Below are 21,029 nucleotides of genomic sequence, written 5' to 3' on the forward strand. Positions count from 1 at the left end.
ACTGTCAACCGACTATCTGTTGAGTCAACCGTCATATTTACATCACACAACATTACACTCCACATCAAAATCGTCCAGAACACATTTTATATAAAATTATACTAACTTTGACATTTCCTTTCTTATCAGGTCATTATTTTTTTGTGCACATTACGTTTTTCTATTACCCAGATGTGTATATTTATAATAAAAATACACCAGTTGCATATTTAATATTCTTAAAATGCTTAAATACATACAGAGCACACAAGTCGAAAAACAACATTTAGGTCTGAAGTGACGATGCATGCCCTTAATTCCTTGTTTACCCCCAAAACTTTGAGCCCGCATCCTTCGCGAATGTGCAACTTCTGGATGTGGGATGAGGTAAAATAGTGATGACACATATATTAGCTTCACTTTAAACCAAATTTCATCAATGAAATGAATGAAATACCTTAGTGCAGGTTGAAGTGTATCGATTAACATGCTCCGAATGTTGTGTAACAACACCTTGATGTAAATAAGTCAGCTCCGTGTGTTCGGATCAAGTGTGACGTGTGGCCATACGGAGGGTGGCTCTTGTGCTATGTAGCTTAGGGAAGAAGAATATATCCCCCTGTCCATCCTCCCTTTTGTGATCTGACCTTTGTGGTTATAACAAATCGGCCTGCGATAACACGAGGGCGAGGGTAACATCTTATCCGCGGTCCGCAACAATATGTATGTACATATATATGTCTGTTGGGTCGTGATATGTAGAGCAGAGAGAGCTGAGTAGGTAACATGCTTCGAGGTGTCGCGGAAAGGAATCTGACCCTGTAATAAGTTCTTCATGTGTAGGCGTTTTGTCGGGTAAGGAGTATACTTGTGAATCTACCAGTAGGTTCGTGTGTTAAGTAGAGTTCGGGATTAAAGAGTAGCGCCCCTGTGTGGCCTCACCTGCCTCGCCAAACCTTTGTCCCTTTTGCCACTGCACACCACAGAGACATTCCGACTAGTCCTCAGCGCAACACCAAGTGACGCCCTTCCCTGACATGACTGTGAAAGAGAACCGGCAAAAGGAAACCAGGCCAGGACACCGCCGATAATGGCCGCCACCACCTACACCTCCGGAGAGGACTGTCCACCTCCAATAGCATGCAGAATGACACCAGGAGCAGGGAGTGGGAGTGACGCAGTGGGCGTGCACCTGGGCGAGTCGGTGGAGGAGGCTGATTGGTTGGCAGCGCGCCAAGGCTGACGTGACCGCCGCGGAGTGATATGAGGCGCGGTAGGACTTTGGTTGGAGTGAGTGAGTTGCGTGGAGTTGGTTGAGAGCAGTTAGTTCGCGTTTGTTGGTTCGAAAGGAGAGATCAGCGAGCGCCGAACGCGAGTCTGAAAGTGAGTTGGTTCAGAGCAGTTGACCAGTTCGGTTCGCAGTTCACGGCTTGAGTTGGCAGTCCCGGTGCGATCCCGAGTTTGGAGAGTCCTGTCCCTGGTCGAGTGGAGAGTTACAGCTCGAGCAGCTTTAGTCCCGGCCGGCAGCCCGAGTGGGGTTCGCTAGCGTCGTGCAGCCCTGCGTTGGACCTTTGGAGCGAGGGACCTCGTGGTGTACCGTTGAACCGACGAGGCCTGGTGGTGCTCGGAGGCGGGCGGAGAGGGCCGCGTTACACTGAAGACGACAAAGACCAGATAAGCCCGAGCTCCGCGGTTACACTTTACACGACGAGACATTTTCTTTCGTATTCACATTCCTTTGTTCTTGTTTCTGAAGTCAGTGTGTGGGATCCCAATTTCGGTTTCTTATTAGATTTATTATCGCGTTTTCCTGTCCTTGCTTTTATTTTGAATAAACCCTTGTATTATTTTGCTGTACATACTTGAACGCAGTTTTCCGTGTGGTTGATTCAATAGGTATGGCTTCAGGGCTCTCGCCGCTCCCCTCCATCCCACGTGCTTTGGTGTAGCTTTTTGGTTTCGGAGTCGGCCATTGAGTTCTCGCCTCAGGGGCGAAGGCCTTCGCGATCGGCATCCGTGACCGCCTGATATTAATCAAAGACGGTCACGCGACAATCTATATATAATAACAAGTAAACGAAAAAACATGTTTTAGGGCTACAAACTTTTATTTTTAAAAAGTTTTAAACCTATTTTTTTAAATTAAATTTTGATCAATGAAAATGTACTGGAAAAGAGAACCGTGGGCCAAATTTCAGGTCTCTCGGACATATGGAACCTAGAAAATGAACGGCTCAAAGATTTGAAACGGGACAAACAAACAAAATTCAGATGAAGTTAAATAAAGCGTGTAAATTAAAAGGCAGTGTCTGTCCATCCGTCTGTCTCCTCCATAACTCCAAAACCATGAAACCAAGTGGCCCCAAACTTTTCATGCAGACACCTGGACCTCTAACAGATTGCAATGCTGAAAACTGGGTGTTTATTGAATCGGCTTTTTGGGTATGTTATAACCTGATTTGGTGGCTCACCAATATAGTGGCCCACCATCTTGGTCATCCCACTGCACCTCGCTGGGTTCTTAAGCCGCCATTTTGTTTCAGCCTACTCAAACGTGCCTTGCCTTGGAAACACGATTGATTTATCATTGCATAATTGAAGCATTTCATCAAAATCTGGATTCGGATATGAGGATTGTGTCGTTTAAATAATCTCCAAATCTGGAGTGAAATCAAACAAATTTACCATATCTTTTGATTTTACAACACCTCCACATGCAGCAACTACACCTGGATGCGTACATACCCCCACACCCAGCCAGTGCGAACGCAGACTACAACAACAAAATCGCCTCCACTTCCAGGAGCCGCTTCCAGCTTCCGAACGCAGACTACAACAACAAAATCGCCTCCACTTCCAGGATCCGTTTCCGGTCCCTCGAGTGACGGGGCTTGCTTTGATCTCTCCACGGCATCAAAGTTTGAGTGTTTTCCCGTTCGTTTCTTTGTCAAATTTCCGCTGCGTATTTTGTTGTGTATGTGTTATTGTGTGTTTCTATTTGGTTTTAGTTTTGTAGTTGTTGCAAATTTGTGTGTAATTAGTCGTTTCTTTGTCCGCGCCTCGTGCGGCCTGGTGTCTCGTGCGGCCTCCTCGTCTCGACTTGTGCCACGCCCCTATATTCTCGTTTGTTCTTTCACCTCTGCTCCTGCTTTCTCAAATCCACGTTCTCACTTAGAGACTTTTCCCAGATTGTTTTCATGGTTTTGTTTAAATATTTATTTATTTAAATATGTTTAAACCGCAGCGGTGATCCCCCCCACCCCCCCCCCCCCCCCCCCCAGGATTTGCATGTTTTAAACGTTTCCCAGTGTGTACCCTGGATAAGAATAGGTACGCCGTATCCTTGCGTGTCGTAGGAGGCGACTAAGAGGGTTGGCGTCAGGAAGGGCATCCGGCCATAAAAAAAAAACATTGCCTCAAAAAGAGAACCATGACAATTACAACTACATGTGGGCAGGGTACAGCCCGAAGTGGAGATCGGTTTCTGAGGTTTGGGACATGGAATGTAGGGACAATGACAGGGAGATCAGGAGAAGTGGTGGAAGTATTGGTCAGAAGAAGAGTGGACATATGTTGTGTGCAAGAGACGAGATGGAAGGGAAGTGGTGTGAGAATGGTGAAGGGTAGGCAGGGACAGAAATACAAGTTTGTGTGGCAAGGGTGCCTGGAGGGCGTGAATGGTGTTGGTGTCCTGTTTTCTGAGGAGTTTGTAGACAGTGTGGTGAGTGTGACTAGAGTGAGTGATAGGTTGATGATGGTGAAAATGATGATTGGAAAGCTCTTGGTGAACGTCATCTCGGCATATGCTCCGCAGGTTGGTCGGAGCGATGAAGAGAAGGACAAGTTCTGGTGTGCGATAGAGAAGCTGATGGAAAACGTGAAAGATGAGGAAGTTGTTGTGGTAGGAGGAGACCTAAATGGACATGTGGGAAGGAGTATGGATGGTTTTGACGGAGTTCATGGGGGTTACGGATATGGTGTGAGAAATGGAGAAGGTGAAAGGATTTTGGAGTTTGCTGATGGAGCTGATTTGTTGATTTGTAATACTCAGTTCCAGAAAGAGGATAATAAGCTTGTTACATACACGTCAGGTGGGTCGACGACAACCGTTGACTACCTGATGGTGCGTAGGCGAGATAGGGGGCACCTCCGAGACACAAAGGTGATCCCGGGGGAGGAGGCTGTTTCACAGCACCACTTGGTTGTCTGCGACGTAAGGGTGAAAGGTGCGAGGAGGGCTCGGCGGGTGAAGTACCAACCGAGAATGAAGGTGTGGAGGTTGAAAGAGGTGACAGTAAGGGAGGCATTCAAAGAGAGGCTGAGTAGGGTCGAGGATGATGTGGTTGAGCTTGAAAGTGGTTGGATGTCAATGAAAGCTAGTCTGTTGGGAGCCATTGGTGAGGTATGTGGATGGACAAAAGGACCACCGAGGCACTCGGAAACATGGTGGTGGGATAATGAAGTTGGAAAGAGGATTGACGAGAAGAGGAAGAAGTTCAAGGAGTGGCAGGAGGCGAAGGGTACGGGAGCAGAAACAGCAGAGCATGAAAGTTATAAGGCAGCCAGGAAGGCTGCAAAGAAAGAGGTAGCAAAGGCGCAGGAGGCATGGAGGAAAATGTTCGGAGAACGCTTGGATTCAGAAGAGGGTCAGAAAGCAGTATTCAGGATTGCAAAGCAGATAGCGAAAGAGAGGTGTGATGTGATGGGGGTGAGCTGCTTGAAGGATGAAGTGGGACAAATCGTTGTCGACCCAGATGGAATTAAAGGAAGATGGAAAAGATATATGGAAATGCTGTTGAATACAGAGAATGAATGGGATGGCAACATAGAGAGTAACCCAGTTTTAGGACCGGCAGAGAAGATAACTGAGAAGGAAGTTGAGGAAGCGATAAAAGCAATGAAGGGTAGAAAAGCGGGAGGGCCGACGGGAGTTGTGGGAGATATGTTGAAGGCAGCAGGAAGTTGGGGTGTGAAGAGAATGACAGAGATCTGTAATCTGGTGGTGAAAGAAGGCCGCATTCCAGTGGATTGGGAACTGAGTACCCTCGTCCCTCTATACAAGGGGAAAGGTGACCCTCTGGAGTGTGGCTCGTACCGAGCGATAAAGTTATTGGAGCATGGAATGAAGGTATTGGAAAGGGTGTTGGAGAGGAGGTGAGGATAAGGAAGAAAGTGATCGTCGAAATGCAGTTTGGATTTATGCCAGGAAGAGGAACGACAGACGTGCTTTTCATTGTGAGGCAGTTGCAGGAGAAGTACATGGAGAAGAGGAAGAAGTTGTTTCTTGGATTTGTTGATCTGGAGAAAGCATTCGATCAGGTTCCACGCAAAGTATTGACATGGGCATTGAGGAAGTTAGGAGTCGAGGAATGGTTGATCAGAGTAGTGATGGCAATGTACAAAAGAGCGCGCGCAGCTGTAAGGACGAAGGACGGGAACAGTGGTGAGTTTGAGGTGAAGGTGGGAGTGCATCAGGGGTCGGTACTAAGTCCACTACTATTTGCAGCTGTGATGGAGGTGCTGGCTCAGAACGTAAAGGAGGGTTTACCGTGGGAGTTGTTGTATGCAGATGATCTGGTGTTGATTGCGGAAAGTATGGATGGACTGAAGGAAAAGATGAACACGTGGAAGGAATGTATGGAGACAAAAGGTCTGAAGGTGAATATCGGAAAGATGAAGGTGATGGCAAGTGGTAAAGCATGTGGTGAGGTGGAAAGAACTGGGAAGTGGCCCTGTGCTGTGTGTAGAAAGGGTGTCGGAGTGAACTCCATTCAATGTACAATGTGTGCTGAGTGGGTTCATCAAAAATGTAGGCGGTCTGAGAGGGTCATTAACCAGTGTGGCAGCTACATTCAAATGTAAGGAGTGCACAGAGGGAGCTGCAGATGGAGGAAATGTTGAGTTGGATCTTGGAGACGGCGTGAAGCTGGAAGGTGTGAAAACATTTTGCTACCTCGGAGACATGCTGAATGGAGAAGGTGGATCAGACTCGGCAACGGTTGCTCGAGTGAGATGTGCATGGAAGAGGTTTCTCCGCTTCTCCGCTTCGAGATCCGTCCGTCCGTCCTTGCTCGAGTGAGATGTGCATGGAAGAGGTTTCGGGAATTGAGTGGCGTGCTGATGATGAGGGGAGTGTCGTTGAAGCTGAAGGGAAAGGTGTATGCTGCATGTGTGAGAAGTGTTATGATTTATGGGAGCGAGACATGGGTAATGAACGTAGAGCAGCAACGAAGGTTGGAAAGGGTGGAAATGCGAATGGTTCGACGGATGTGCGGAGTATCGTTGAGAGAGAGGAAGACAAATGATGAATTGCGAAAGATGATGGGAATAGAGCCTGTGATTGATGTTGTGAAGAGGAACAGGTTGAGATGGTTTGGTCATGTGTTGAGGAAGGATGAAAGTGACTGGTTGAGAAGAGTGATGGAAATGAATGTAGAAGGAAGTAGAAGACGGGGAAGACCGAGAAAGACTTGGCTGAAGATGGTGGAAGAATAAATGCGGGCAAGGGGGTTAACAAGGAGAGATGCAGAAAATAGGGCAAAATGGAGAAGATTGTCATGGGGACCGCAAGGCTAACCCCCGCTCTAGCAGGGAAAATGGCCCTTAAAATGCATGTTGTTGTTGTTGTTCCAGGATCCACAGCACCAAACAAGTGAACATGGTGGAACACTCAAACACCCACCTTTCTACCCTTCACCACTCACCAACAAAACACACCAGATCATTGACACACACACACACACACACACACACACACACACACACACACACACACACACCCACACCATTCACACATCTCCATTTCTATTCCGTAACCTCAACCTACAACGTTCGACGTGCTTCCATAAACTTCCTCCATATCCAAAGTGAGCCTTTCAGGGCAACCTGGGCCACTTTGTTACACATCCTCCTCCTTTCTGTCCCACACAAACCAAGCCGAGTAAGAAATGCAGAAAAGGAATTGCCAATACACCCTCCACACCCCACCTCAAATGGCTGACAAGAAACTCGCCAACCCTTCTCCCGACACTCTGCCTCCAGCTCACTGTACTTTCCTCTCTTCCTCTCGTGCACCTCCTCCATGTTCTCTTCCCAAGGTACAGACAAATCCCCTGAGGTGACCTGTCTTGTTGCACCTGACCAAATGACAATGTCAGGCCGCAACCTTGACACACAGATCTCCTCTGGGAATACCAATTGTGGCTTTAGGTCTGCCACCACCTGCCAATCACAAGCATCTGACAGCCCTCTTGCTTTCCACCTCCTCCTCTTTCCACCTCTTACCACTTGGCCCTCTTTGACAAACAACACCTCTCCCCCATCAGTCTCCTTCTCCACTCTTCTCTCTCTCGACCTCAGCACCACTTGTTGCACCATCTGCATCACCACCGCCAGCACCTGATCATGTCGCCACCTGTATTGTCCTGCTGCCAATGCTACTGAGCAATGAGCATGCACTCGGTGCATGCTGCACCGTTCCCAAACCTCCACACAAATAACATCTCTTCTCCTGCAACAACCCCCGCAATCTCAAGTTTCTCAACTTCTCAAGAAGTTTGGAACAACCAGGACTCTTCCTGGGGCTGGCCGCCCGGCCAAACTGACCAATATGCAGGCAGTCCCCGGATTACGAACGACCGACTTACGCACGCCCGTACTTACGTACCGACCTACATGAAGCCTATTATTTAAAAAAAATAGTGGGGTCACCCGTTGGAATCCCATGGGCATGGGCGTGTGTGACATTTGGACATCTTGATTTAGATGCTGCACTTTCAATTTTACAAAATGGTTATTGGCAATTCATCAGATCCAGAAATGGTGTAATGAACACAATTTATTTATTTCACATATGTGACCCCTCACTCCTCTCCACCTGACACTCTCCTCTCCACCCTCACGCCTATCCAATCCCACTCCTCCTCACACTCCCCTCCAATACCTCCTCACACTCCATTCCAATACTTCCTCACACTCCATTCCAATACGTCCTCACACTCCTCTCCAATCCCTCACACTCCACTCCAATCCCTCACACTCCTCTCCAATCGCTCCTCACACACCCCTCCAATCGCTCCTCTCACTCCCCTCCAATACCTCCTCACACTCATCTCCAATCCCTCCTCACATTCCTCTCCAATCCCTCGCCCTCTTCTCCAATGCCTCACACGCCCCTACAATCGCTCCTCACTCTCCTCTCTAATAGCGCCTCACTTTCCTCTCCAATCGCCCCTCACTCGCCTCTCCAATCGCTCCGCACTCTCCGCACCAATCGGCCCTCACTCTCCAACTCCTTGCTCCTCACTCTCCAACACCGAGCTCCTCACTCTCCAACCCCTCGCTCCTCTCTCCCCAACCCCTAGCTCCTCGCTCTCCAACCCCGAGCTCCTCGCTCTCCAACCCCTAGCTCCTCGCTCTCCAACCCCTGGCGCCTCGCTCTCCAACCCCTAGCTCCTCGCTCTCCAACCCCTTGCTCCTCGCTTTCCAACCCCTTGCTCCTCGCTTTCCAACCCCTTGCCCCTCACTGTCCAACCCCGAGCTCCTCGCTCTCCAACCCATCGCTCCTCGCTCTCCAACCCCTTGCCCCTCACTCTCCAACTCCTCGTTCCTCACTCTCCAACCCCTCGCCCCTCACTCTTCAACTCCTCGCTCCTCACTCTTCAACTCCTCGCCCCTCGCTCTCCAACCCCTCGCCCCTCGCTCTCCAACCCCTCGCTCCTCGCTCTCCAACCCCTCGCTCCTCGCTCTCCAACTCCTCGCTCCTCTCTAATTTCTCGCTCCTCTCCAATTTCTCGCTCCTCTCCAATTTCTCGCTCCTCTCCAATTTCTCGCTCCTCTCCAATTTCTCGCTCCTCTCCAATTTCTCGCTCCTCTCCAATTTCTCGCTCCTCTCCAATTTCTCGCTCCTCTCCAACCCCGAGCTCCTCACTCTCCAACCCTGAGCTCCTCACTCTCCAGCCCCTAGCTCCTCACTCTCCAGCCCCTAGCTCCTCACTCTCCAGCCCCTAGCTCCTCACTCTCCAGCCCCTAGCTCCTCACTCTCCAACCCCTATCTCCTCACTCTCCAACCCCTCGCTCCTCACTCTCCAACTCCTCGCTCTCCAACCCCTTGCTCCTCACTCTCCAACCCCTTGCTCCTCACTCTCCAACCCCTATCCCCTCACTCTCCAACCCCGAGCTCCTCACTCTCCAACCCCTTGCTCCTCACTCTGCAACCCCTCACTCCTCTCCAATTTCTCGCTCCTCTCCAACCCCTAGCTCCTTACTCTCCAACCCCTAGCTCCTTACTCTCCAACCCCGCGCTCCTTACTCTCCAACCCCTATCTCCTTACTCTCCAAACCCCTAACTCCTCTCCAACCCCTAACTCCTCTCCAACCCCTAACTCCTCTCCAACCTCTCGCTCCTCTCCAACCCTCCTCATCGTTGTTGCAGCAGCATCCTGTGCGGTTCTCCCGTCTCGTCTCGTTGCGTGCGGACGTCCGTGCGTCAGCGAAGGGCCGAATTCTAATTTGGTGTGTGGGTGTATCAAGGCAAAAGGAAGAACGCTATTGAAAATTCGGTCACCACGTCAAAATCCAAGATGGCCACCACCATATATGTCTGAACCTTGTGAGCGAAATATCTTGAAAAATAAACGAACTACTAACTTCTAATCTGGTGTGTGGGTGTATCTACGCATCAGGAAGAACGCTGTTGAAAATTGGGTTGCCACTTCAAAATCCAAGATGGCCTCCGCCATGTATGTCTGACCCTTGTGAGCAGAATATCTTGAAAAATAAACGAACTACTAACTTCTAATCGGGTGTGTCTCCAACCCACTTTCAAATATTATCGACTCTTCCATGTTTTCTGCGTCTTCCACTTTGTCAACACACATCACTTCACCGACGGGGGACCGAGGCGTAACGCTTGTTCTTGCTGCATCCTGTTCAAGTCTGCATTGTGTTCTGGATTCGTCACTTCCGTCTTTGTGGTTGTCATCCACTTGAAGCATTTTTAGTTTCATGTACTATTATTGTTGCAATGTTACAGTTTGAATGTGAAATGGAGATAACTGTTTTCAAAGATAAAAATAATGTCTCAGAAGGAAAACAAGATGGGTGAGGGGGAAAACGGATAAAGAAGAAGTGGCGGGCGAGCGGATCGAGTGAGATCGGGAAAGGAAGGCCGATCTGCTTCGAGGTGTCGAGCGGACGCTGGTGGACATTGGTCACGAGCGAATATTGGTTTCCTCCGGAAAGGGATTCCTGTGACAGTGTCGTTATTGCTGTGGCAAATAAACCTGCGTGGCAGGTTTTGCTTTTGGTTCCGAAAGTGAATCGGCACTGGAGAGCAGGTACGCCTCCATTACGGGCCCGTCCACCATTTCACCTCGCACCAGCCCTTCGCCTGGTTCTCGTGTGTGTCGTGGATGTTGCTTGGGAATTCGCGGTTCTACGCTTGGGAACTGCTGATCGTTCATATCAGCGTCATTGTCTGATGAACCGAAGGTGTGAATTTCCAGTCGCCTTTTGGGTGAACTTTTACCGGACCGACGTCGTCCCGACACCTCACCAAGCGGCTCGTCTGCAGCGTCGACTGTTAGCCGTTCTGGGTTCAGGTCTCAGTTCGACCTTTTCTTGTGATCGCGAGAGCCAAGGGGATCGACTTTGGCCCTGGTATCCTGACACCGTGACTTTGGGGGATGTTACCGATTGCTCACGTTGGAATACCGTGAGTTATTGATTCAGGAAATTGGTGGTACCACCATAGAAATTATATGGTGTTTGCTGTGCAAGTGAGGTTTTCTTGTACGTGCGTTACTTGTTATTATTGTGTGGTTTTAATACAATACTTGGTTTTTGTAACAATTGATTGGTGTGGTTTCACCATTGGTCATTGGCACACATAATAGCACATCTTCCTGCCGGGACTCCTTTCGGGGCTCGGAGGTACACCGTGGCCGGGGTTTGGGTAGGAGCATGTAACAATTGACGTTCGTCGACGGACTCATTCACCCGTCTCATTCGTTTTCTTGCTGCATCCAGTTAAAGTCTGCGTTCTTCATCGACCGTCGTTCATTTTGGAAATGGAAGTTTCCACGCAACGCATGAATTGTTACGATCCTCAAGAGGAAGTGTCTCGTAATCATCAAATGACAAATGGCAAGTAAATTACATTGTGAAAATTAAAGATTTCAAATAAACCTATTTCAAGTGTATGCGCACATAACTAATAAAAAAAAAAAACGAAGAAATATCTCTCGGTAATTTCCTGAAGCATATTTTACTTCCGGATAATAATGTTGAATGAAATGAGAACGAAGAAATATATGTCGTTTTTGTGATGACTGTCATCAAAAGTAAAAGTAATATATCTTAAGGGAAAAGAAAAAGCGAATTTTTAATATATGTCGACATTTTCCCCGACTGTTATTTTAGGCGGTGTATTTTCGTGTATCATCGCAGCGCGATTTTTAAAAATGTACCTCTACATTTTCCCGTGTGTGCGTGAATGTTCTCAATTATTTCTGACACTGAGTCTAAAACCATCGATAAAAATTCAATCAGATGGTGAATTTGAGATAAAATCATGAGGGTGACTCAATGAATGGGCTTTATTTTACAAGCCTTTGAGAATTCATTTCGTTCTATAAACGGAAGCTTTCATGGGATTCTCTTCCCGTTTTTTTCAACCGAGTCTAAAACTATGTATGCGACTGTTAAAAAATGAAATGATATATCGAATTTGAGTTGAAATAAACCTGTGTGAGAGAGAAAGACAGCACGGGCCGATCTAAACAGGCCTCAAACCGTGGGATTCCCACGGGTGACCCCACGATACTGCAGCAAGAAAAAGAACGAGACGGGAGAACGAGACCCTCGATGAACGTGATCACAGACTCGCAAAGGATGCTGCTGCAACAACGATGAGGATTGGAGAGGAGTTAGGGGTTGGAGAGTGAGCTGAGGAGCTAGGGGTTGGAGAGTGAGGAGCTACGGGTTGGAGAGTGAGGAGCTAGGGGTTGGAGAGTGAGGGGCTCGGGGTTGGAGAGGAGCGAGAAATTGGAGAGTGAGGAGCTTGGGGTTGGAGAGCGAGGAGCGAGGGGTTGGGGAGCGAGGGGTTGGAGAGCGAGGAGCGAGGGGTTGGAGAGCGAGGAGCGAGGGGTTGAGGAGCGAGGGGTTGGAGAGCGAGGAGCGAGGGGTTGGAGAGCGAGGGGTTGGAGAGCGAGGAGCGAGGGGTTGGAGAGCGAGGATCAAGGGGTTGGGGAGCGAGGGGTTGGAGAGCGAGGAGCGAGGGGTTGGAGAGCGAGGAGCGAGGGGTTGAGGAGCGAGGGGTTGGAGAGCGAGGAGCGAGGGGTTGGAGAGCGAGGAGCGAGGGGTTGGAGAGCGAGGAGCGAGGGGTTGGAGAGTGAGGAGCGAGGGGTTGGAGAGTGAGGAGCGAGGGGTTGGAGAGTGAGGAGCGAGGGGTTGGAGAGCTAGGAGCGAGGGGTTGGAGAGCGAGGAGCGAGGGGTTGGAGAGCGAGGAGCGAGGGGTTGGAGAGCGAGGATCAAGGGGTTGGGGAGCGAGGGGTTGGAGAGAGAGGAGCGAGGGGTTGGAGAGCGAGGAGCGAGGGGTTGAGGAGCGAGGGGTTGGAGAGCGAGGAGCGAGGGGTTGGAGAGCGAGGAGCGAGGGGTTGGAGAGCGAGGAGCGAGGGGTTGGAGAGCGAGGAGCGAGGGGTTGGAGAGCGAGGAGCGAGGGGTTGGAGAGCGAGGAGCGAGGGGTTGGAGAGCGAGGAGCGAGGGGTTGGAGAGCGAGGAGCGAGGGGTTGGAGAGCGAGGGGTTGGAGAGCGAGGAGCGAGGGGTTGGAGAGCGAGGAGCGAGGGGTTGGAGAGCGAGGAGCGAGGGGTTGGAGAGCGAGGAGCGAGGGGTTGGAGATCGAGGAGCGAGGGGTTGGAGAGCGATGAGCGAGGGGTTGGAGAGCGAGGAGCGAGGGGTTGGAGAGCGAGTAGCGAGTCGTTGGAGATCGAGGAGCTCGGGGGTGGAGAGCGAGGAGCTCGGGGGTGGAGAGCGAGGAGCTCGGGGTGGAGAGCGAGGAGCTCGGGGGTGCAGAGCGAGGAGCTCGGGGGTGCAGAGCGAGGAGCTCGGGGTTGGAGAGCGAGTAGCGAGTGGTTGGAGAGCGAGGAGCTCGGGGGTGGAGGGCGAGGAGCTAGGGGTTGGAGAGTGAAGAGTGAGGGCCGATTGGAGAGGAGAGCGAGGAGCGATTGGAGAGGAGAGCGAGGAGCGATTGGAGAGGAGAGCGAGGAGCGATTGGAGGGGAGTGTGAGGAGGTATTGGAGGGGAGTGTGAGGAGGTATTGGAGGGGAGTGTGAGGAGGTATTGGAGGGGAGTGTGAGGAGGTATTGGAGGGGAGTGTGAGGAGGTATTGGAGGGGAGTGTTAGGAGGTATTGGAGGGGAGTGTGAGGAGGTATTGGAGGGGAGTGTGAGGAGGTATTGGAGGGGAGTGTGAGGAGGTATTGGAGGGGAGTGTGAGGAGGAGTGGGATTGGAGAGGCGTGAGGAGGTATTGGAGGGGAGTGTGAGGAGGTATTGGAGGGGAGTGTGAGGAGGTATTGGAGGGGAGTGTGAGGAGGAGTGGGATTGGAGAGGCGTGAGGGTGGAGAGAGGAAGTGTCAGGTGGAGAAGAGTGAGGGGTCACATATGTGAAATAAATAAATAAATTGTGTTCATTGCACCATTTCTGGATCTGATGAATTGCCAGTGACCATAATGTAAAATTGAATGTGCAGCATCTAAATCAAGATGTCCAAATGTCACACACGTCCATGCCCGTGGGATTCCCATGGGTGACCCCACGAGTAGCCTATTCTAATATAGTTTAAAAAAAACTTTTTGTTGTTGTTGTATACAGAATCGAGGCTCGTGAAAGAGCTAACATTTATCACACAGAAAAAAAATCAAACAAGCACACAAAGTATATAATAAGGGGAGCGGTAGACAAGATAAATATGAGAAAAGCTCTGTTCAAGCCACCCTTGATGTTGACTTTGAGGAAATTGACCAGCACTAGGTCCATCCTCTCCAACACCAGGCCCATCATCTCGGAGAGATATATCAAGGTATGATCGTTTCAAGGTTTGCAAGACATCAATTGGAACGAGATTAAGTGTTAACCTTCAATCATTATCTTTTCTTTTCTATCCAAACAGTTTAAGAAATGTTTCTTTCATGTTTTTTATACCGATAGATGTTTTTGGTAAAATATATACGACATACTCAGACAAACATTTGACTAATTGACGCTAGATGTGAACCGTACGCAACTGTTCTGACTTACATACAAATTCGACTTAGACAGACTTCACGGAACTCGTTCGTAACCCGTGGACTGCCTGTTTTTATAGTGCATTCAGAAAGTATTCAGACCCCTTCACTTTTTTCACATTTTGTTATGTTGCAGCCTGATGCTGAAATCGTTAAAATTCATTTTTTTCCCTCATCAATCTACACTCAATACCCCATAATGACAAATAGAAAACAGGATTTTAGAAAGTTTTGCAGATTTATTAAAAAGAAAAAACTGAACTATCACATTGACATAAATATTCATACCCTTTGCTATGACACTTGAAATTTTGCTCAGGTGCCTCCCATTTCTCTTGATCATCGTTGAGATGTTTCTTCACCTTGATTGGAGTCCACCTGTGGTAAATTCAATTGATTGGACATGATTTGGAAAGGCACACACCTCTCTATATAAGGTCTCACAGCTGACAATGCATATCAGAGCAAAAACCAAGCCATGAGGATGAAGGAACTGCCTGCAGAGCTCAGAGACAGGATTGTGTCGAGGCACAGATCTAGGGAAGCCTCCAAAAAAAAAATTCTGCTGCATTGAAGGTTCCCAAGAACACAGTGGCCTCCATAATTCTTAAATGGAAGAAGTTTGGAACAACCAGGACTCTTCCTAGAGCTGGTCTCCCGGCCAAACTGAGCAATCCGTGGAGAAGGGCCTTGGTAAAAGAGGTGACCAAGAACCCGATGGTCACTCTGGCTGAGCTCCAGATATCCTGTGTGGAGATGGGAGAAACTTCCAGAAGGACAACCATCACTGCAACACTCCACCGATCTGGGCTTTATTGCAGAGTGGGCCAGACGGAAGCCAAACAGTTCAATCTTGGTTTCATCAGACCACAGAATCCTGTTCCTCACAGTCTGAGAGTCCGTTAGGTGCTTTTTTGCAAACTCCAAGCGGGCTTTCATGTGTCTTTCACTGAGGAGAGGCTTCTTCTCTGCTGCCTTGCAGGGTGTGTCTCTTTAGACAAAGGCTATGTCCACAGCTGATTCTGTGGTGCTGTCAGGAAGGGCATCCGGCCACAAAAAAACCATTCCTCAAATATGCCTTTTGGCGAAGCAGCCATTCGGTGAATCACGGCTTACACGTGCAAGCATGGAAATGGCCGTAACACGACGATGATGATGATGATGATGCCGATGATGTACATTTTAAACCCCATTCGACGTTTTCAGAATTTTGACCTTTGCTCCTTGACACCAGACCTTTTCCCTTTAAACCATTTATACCTTTCTTTTGCAATCAACGTGCTTTCATTTCGTAAATCCTTCCATTTATTTGCCGCACAAAATACACCACAAAAGATAAGTCCTGGCAAGGGTCTGCAATGTGATTGCTCTCTCAAGTTATTACCCTGCGCATGTGAAGTGAAAAACAGGGTTAAGCAATTGAATTGTGTCCGCTTGTTCATCTTAGCAGTTTATGATCATCGGTTTATGATCAAGGAACAACAACACAACAACATGCATTTTAAGGCCATTTTCCCTGCTAGAGCGGGGGTCAGCCTTGCGGTCCCCATGACAATCTTCTCCATTTTGCCCTATTTTCTGCATCTCTCCTTGTTAACTCCCTTGCCCGCATTTCTTCTTCCACCATCTTTAGCCAAGTCTTTCTCGGTCTTCCCCGTCCTCTACTTCCTTCTACATTCATTTCCATCACTCTTCTCAACCAGTCACTTTCATCCTTCCTCAACACATGACCAAACCATCTCAACCTGTTCCTCTTCACAGCATCAATCACAGGCTCGATTCCCATCATCTTTCGCAAATCATCATTTGTCTTCCTCTCTCTCAACGACAATCAGCACATCCACCAAACCATTCGCATTTCCACCCTTTCCAGCCTTCGTTGCTGCTCTACATTCATGACCCATGTCTCGCTCCCATAAATCATAACACTTCTCACACATGCAGCATACACCTTTCCCTTCAGCTTCAACGACACTCCCCTCCTCATCAGCACACCACTCAGTTCCCGAAACTTCTTCCATGCACATCTCACTCAAGCAACCGTTGCCGAGTCTGATCCACCTTCTCCATTCAGCATGTCTCCGAGGTAGCAAAATGTTTTCACACCTTCCAGCTTCACGCCATCTCCAAGATCCAACTCAATATTTCCTCCATCTGCAGCTCCCTCTGTGCACACCTTACATTTGAATGTAGCTGCCACACTGGTTAATGACCCTCTCAGACCACTACATTTTTGATGAACCCACTCAGCGCACATTGTACATTGAATGGAGTTCACTCCGACACCCTACCTGCACACAGCACATGGCCACTTCCCAGTTCTTTCCACCTCACCACATGCTTTACCACTTGCCATCACCTTCGTCTTTCCTATATACACCTTCAGACCTTTTGTCTCCATACATTCCTTCCACTTGTTCATCTTTTCCTTCAGTCCATCCATACTTTCCGCAATCAACACCAGATCATCTGCATACAACAACTCCCACGGTAAACCCTCCTTTACGGTCTGAGCCAGCACCTCCATCACAGCTACAAATAGTAGTGGACTTAGTGCCGACCCCTGATGCACTCCCACCTTCACCTCAAACTCACCACTGTTCCCGTCCTTCGTCCTTGCAGCTGTGTGCGCTCTTTTGTACATTGCCATCACAACTCTGATCAACCATTACTCCACTTCTAACTTCCTCAATGCCCATGTCAATACTTCGCTTGGAACCCTATCGAATGCTTTCTCCAGATCAACAAACCCAAGAAACAACTTCTTCCTCTTCTCCATGTACTTCTCCTGCAACTGCCTCACAATAAATAGCGTGTCTGTCGTTCCTCTTCCTGGCATAAATCCAAACTGCATTTCGTCGATCTTCACCTTCTTCCTTATCCTCCTCTCCAACACCCTTTCCAATACCTTAATTCCATGCTCCAATAACTTTATCGCTCGGTATGAGCCACACTCCAGAGGGTCACCTTTCCCCTTGTATAGAGGGACGAGGGTACTCAGTTCCCAATCCACTGGAATGCGACCTTCTTTCACCACCAGATTACAGATCTCTGCCATTCTCTTCACACCCCAACTTCCTGCTGCCTTCAACATATCTCCCACAACTCCCGTCGGTCCTCCTGCTTTTTAAAACTTATTTAAATCTAATGTTTTATTTTGAACATAAATAGGAAGACGAGTCTTTCATTTTAACATACTTGGGATTTGAAATCATCCGATTGTACATGTGCAATGTGCAGAGAGGAGTTAAATCATATTTTTACTCTGCCTGTCTGTCAGTCAAACAAAATGGAAAATCATTCCAAACAGGAAGCTTGCTGTTTTGAAGGACCTCATAAAGGATACAAACAACAGGAATGAATAAGTAATGTAATGTGTAAGATCCGGTGATGTCCTGGGTACAACGGTGGGAAAACTCAGAATTAATTAACTTTATTCGACCTTTGCAATCTTTTTTTAATTTAAATTGAATTATATACTTGAACACTGTGGAACAAAATCACCTTTTAATACTCCCAAGAATATCCAGTTTTGTTGTACTTTGACATGTCAAATAGGTTGATGTATAAGGGTGGTGCATATGACTGCTTCAACAGCGTGAAACTTTGGGATTTTTTTGATGATATCTGAAATCATTATTTTATGAAAATTGAAGTGTATCGTTGAACACTGCATGGGGGTATCGTGTTCTATGAACTCTCGAGTTTACTTCATCAGTTTGCCTTTGCAAATGCATGTGAAACAATCGATTTACAGTAATATAAACAAGTGACCTATCCCTGACAATTGGATGAATTTACCCTAAAGTATAAATATCATGGGGAAAACCCAAACTTTTGCACAGTACTGTATATTTACATTAAGAATAGTTTTTTAAAAACTTTTTTTCAGTGGAACAAATACACATGGAGTTGTTTACATACGTCAGAATTATATTGTGAGTGTTGAACAAAATCAGATTTTTTTTGACAGGTCATGTGATGTTGTATTTACAGGTGGATCCATTGAATCCACAAGGGAGACTGCACCTACTTTTATGAACAGCGAAGACACTGGCCCGCAGGACTCGCCAACTGAAACAAACAAGAGGACTTTTTACAAACACAACAAAATGAATAATGAAATGTTTGCACAAAATAATTTACACCAGGCTCACAAAGGAAAGAAAGATGAACGCCCATACAAATGCAAAACTTGTGGAAAATCTTTTCGTGACTCATCCCACCTTAAAAGGCACATGAGAGTTCACAATGCTGAAAACCCATACAAATGCGCAACTTGTGTAAAATCTTTTCGTGACTCATCCCACCTTAAATCACACATGAGAATTCACAATGGTGAACGTCCACACAAATGTACAAGTTGTGGAAAATCTTTTAATCGGTCATCCCACCTTAAAACACACATGAGAATTCACAATGCTGAACACCCATACAAATGTACAACTTGTGGAAAATCTTTTAGTGACTCATCCCACCTTAAATCACACATGAGAATTCACAATGGTGAACGTCCACACAAATGTACAAGTTGTGGAAAATCTTTTAATCGGTCATCCCACCTTAAATCACACATGAGAATTCACAATGGTGAACGTCCACACAAATGTACAAGTTGTGGAAAATCTTTTAATCGATCATCCAACCTTAAATCACACATGAGAATTCATAATGATGAACGCCCACACAAATGTACAAGTTGTGGAAAATCTTTTAATCGGTCATCCCACCTTAAATCACACATGAGAATTCACAATGGTGAACGTCCATACAAATGTACATGTTGTGGAAAATCTTTTAATCAATCATCCACCCTTAAATCACACATGAGAATTCATAATGATGAACGCCCACACAAATGTACAAGTTGTGGAAAATCTTTTAATCGGTCATCCCACCTTAAATCACACATGAGAATTCACAATGGTGAACGTCCATACAAATGTACAAGTTGTGGAAAATCTTTTAATCAATCATCCACCCTTAAATCACACATGAGAATTCATAATGATGAACGCCCATACAAATGTACAAGTTGTGGAAAATCTTTTAATCGGTCATCCTACCTTAAAATACACATGAGCATTCACAATGGTGAACGTCCATACAAATGTACATGTTGTGGAAAATCTTTTAGTGACTCATCCAGCCTTAAAACACACATGAGAATTCACAATTCTGAACACCCATACAAATGTACAACTTGTGGAAAATCTTTTAACCAGTCATCCATCCTGAAAAGGCACATGAGCATTCACAATGATGAACGCCCATACGAATGCACAAGTTGTGGAAAATCTTTTAATCGATCATCCACCCTGAAAAGGCACATGAGCATTCACAATGATGAACGCCCATACAAATGCACAACTTGAAGAAAATCTTTTAATCGATCATCCAACCTTAAACCACACATAATAATCACAACAGAGAAAGACCATACAAATGCACAGTTTGTGGAGAATCTTTCAATCGGTCATGCCACCTGAAAAACGCATGGAATTCACTATGGAGAACAAGGAGATTACCAACAAAGAGAGTGTGCATGCAAATGCCAAATTTGTGTAAAAACCTTCATGAAATCATTTGAGCTCATGAAACACATTTTATTTTACCTTTTTTTAATGTAGCCGAGGCTCGTGGAAGAGATAGACGCAGGCTAGGGCAAACGATGGGTGTGGGGAGGAATGAGAGGCAGGAGAGCATCCATAGGTTGGACAAGATGGATACAGAAGAGAGATCATTCAAGAATGCGGAATAGGACTGGGCCCAGAACACAATTTATAGAAAATCTTTTAATCGGTCATTCCACATGAAAAGCACATGAAAGTTTACTTGACAAGTCACACGAGACAATGTCCACACTGATGCACGATTTGCAAAACGTCTTTCACTCACTCAATCTGCCTTAAAACACACGAGCACATTGTGAATGTTTGAATGTGAATATGACTTGTTTGACTTCACATCACCAAAATGGCACCCATTTCCTGCCGCTGAGAATCATCCACATAGCATGATGCTGCCACCTCCATGCTTCACGGTAAGAATGGTGTTGGATGGGTTATAAGCTATGCTTTGCTTCCGCCGGACATTGTGCTTTGCATTCAGGCCAAATAATTTGATTTTCGTCTCATCAGAACATTTTGAATATTAATATTAATAAAGAATATTTTGCCTCATGCTCTCAGTCTTTCACGTGCCTTTTTACAAACTCCAGGCACACTGTTATGTGCGTTTTTCTCAGGAGTGGCTTCCATTTAGTCACTCTTCCATAAACCCTCGATTTGTGAAATGCTGCATTGACTTGTCCTTCTGGCAGGTTCTGGCATTTCAGCAAAGGAACTCTGGTGTTCTGCCAGAGTGGTGATTGTGTTCTTCGTCACCTCCCTGACCATGGTCCGTTCTTTTCTGTTTTTTTTGTTTTGTTTTTTTGTATACTGAATCGAGGCTGGTGATAGAGCGAACATTTATTTCACAAACAAATCAACCAGACAAACAAAATATATAAAAAGAGGTAGCGGAAGACAAGATGGGGAGAGAAGGGGAAGCACACAAACACAACATTTGAGAGCAGGGAGATGTGTGGGAGGGAGAGGGCTTGGGGGGAGGAGGCATGGGAAGGGGGGGTGGGGGGGGTGGGAGAAGTATAAAACACAAGGACACCAAGGACTTCCAGGACAGAAGCTGGTATTTCAAAAAAGTGGATTTGGGGTGAAATTAGCGGGGGTAGAAAAGATCACGTTTTTGGATGGGGGAAGATAAG

General features: G+C 47.2%; 1 protein-coding gene across 1 annotated transcript in view; it reads left to right on the forward strand.

Moving 5' to 3' along the window:
• LOC137415123 (uncharacterized) overlaps positions 1–20,447 on the forward strand; it is an 83,055-nt gene extending 62,608 nt beyond the window's left edge. Inside the window, exons 3-4 of the mRNA XM_078778308.1 lie at positions 18,260–19,595; positions 19,693–20,447. Of these exons, the coding sequence (XP_078634434.1) occupies positions 18,260–19,595; positions 19,693–19,831 (1,475 nt within the window). The 3' untranslated portion in view covers positions 19,832–20,447. The remainder of the gene's footprint in view (positions 1–18,259; positions 19,596–19,692) is intronic.
• Positions 20,448–21,029: the final 582 nt, after the last annotated feature.

This window comes from Myxine glutinosa, chromosome 5, assembly GCF_964187855.1.
Source record: "Myxine glutinosa chromosome 5, kmMyxGlut1.1, whole genome shotgun sequence".
In the NCBI taxonomy this organism is placed as follows: Eukaryota; Metazoa; Chordata; class Myxini; order Myxiniformes; family Myxinidae; genus Myxine; species Myxine glutinosa.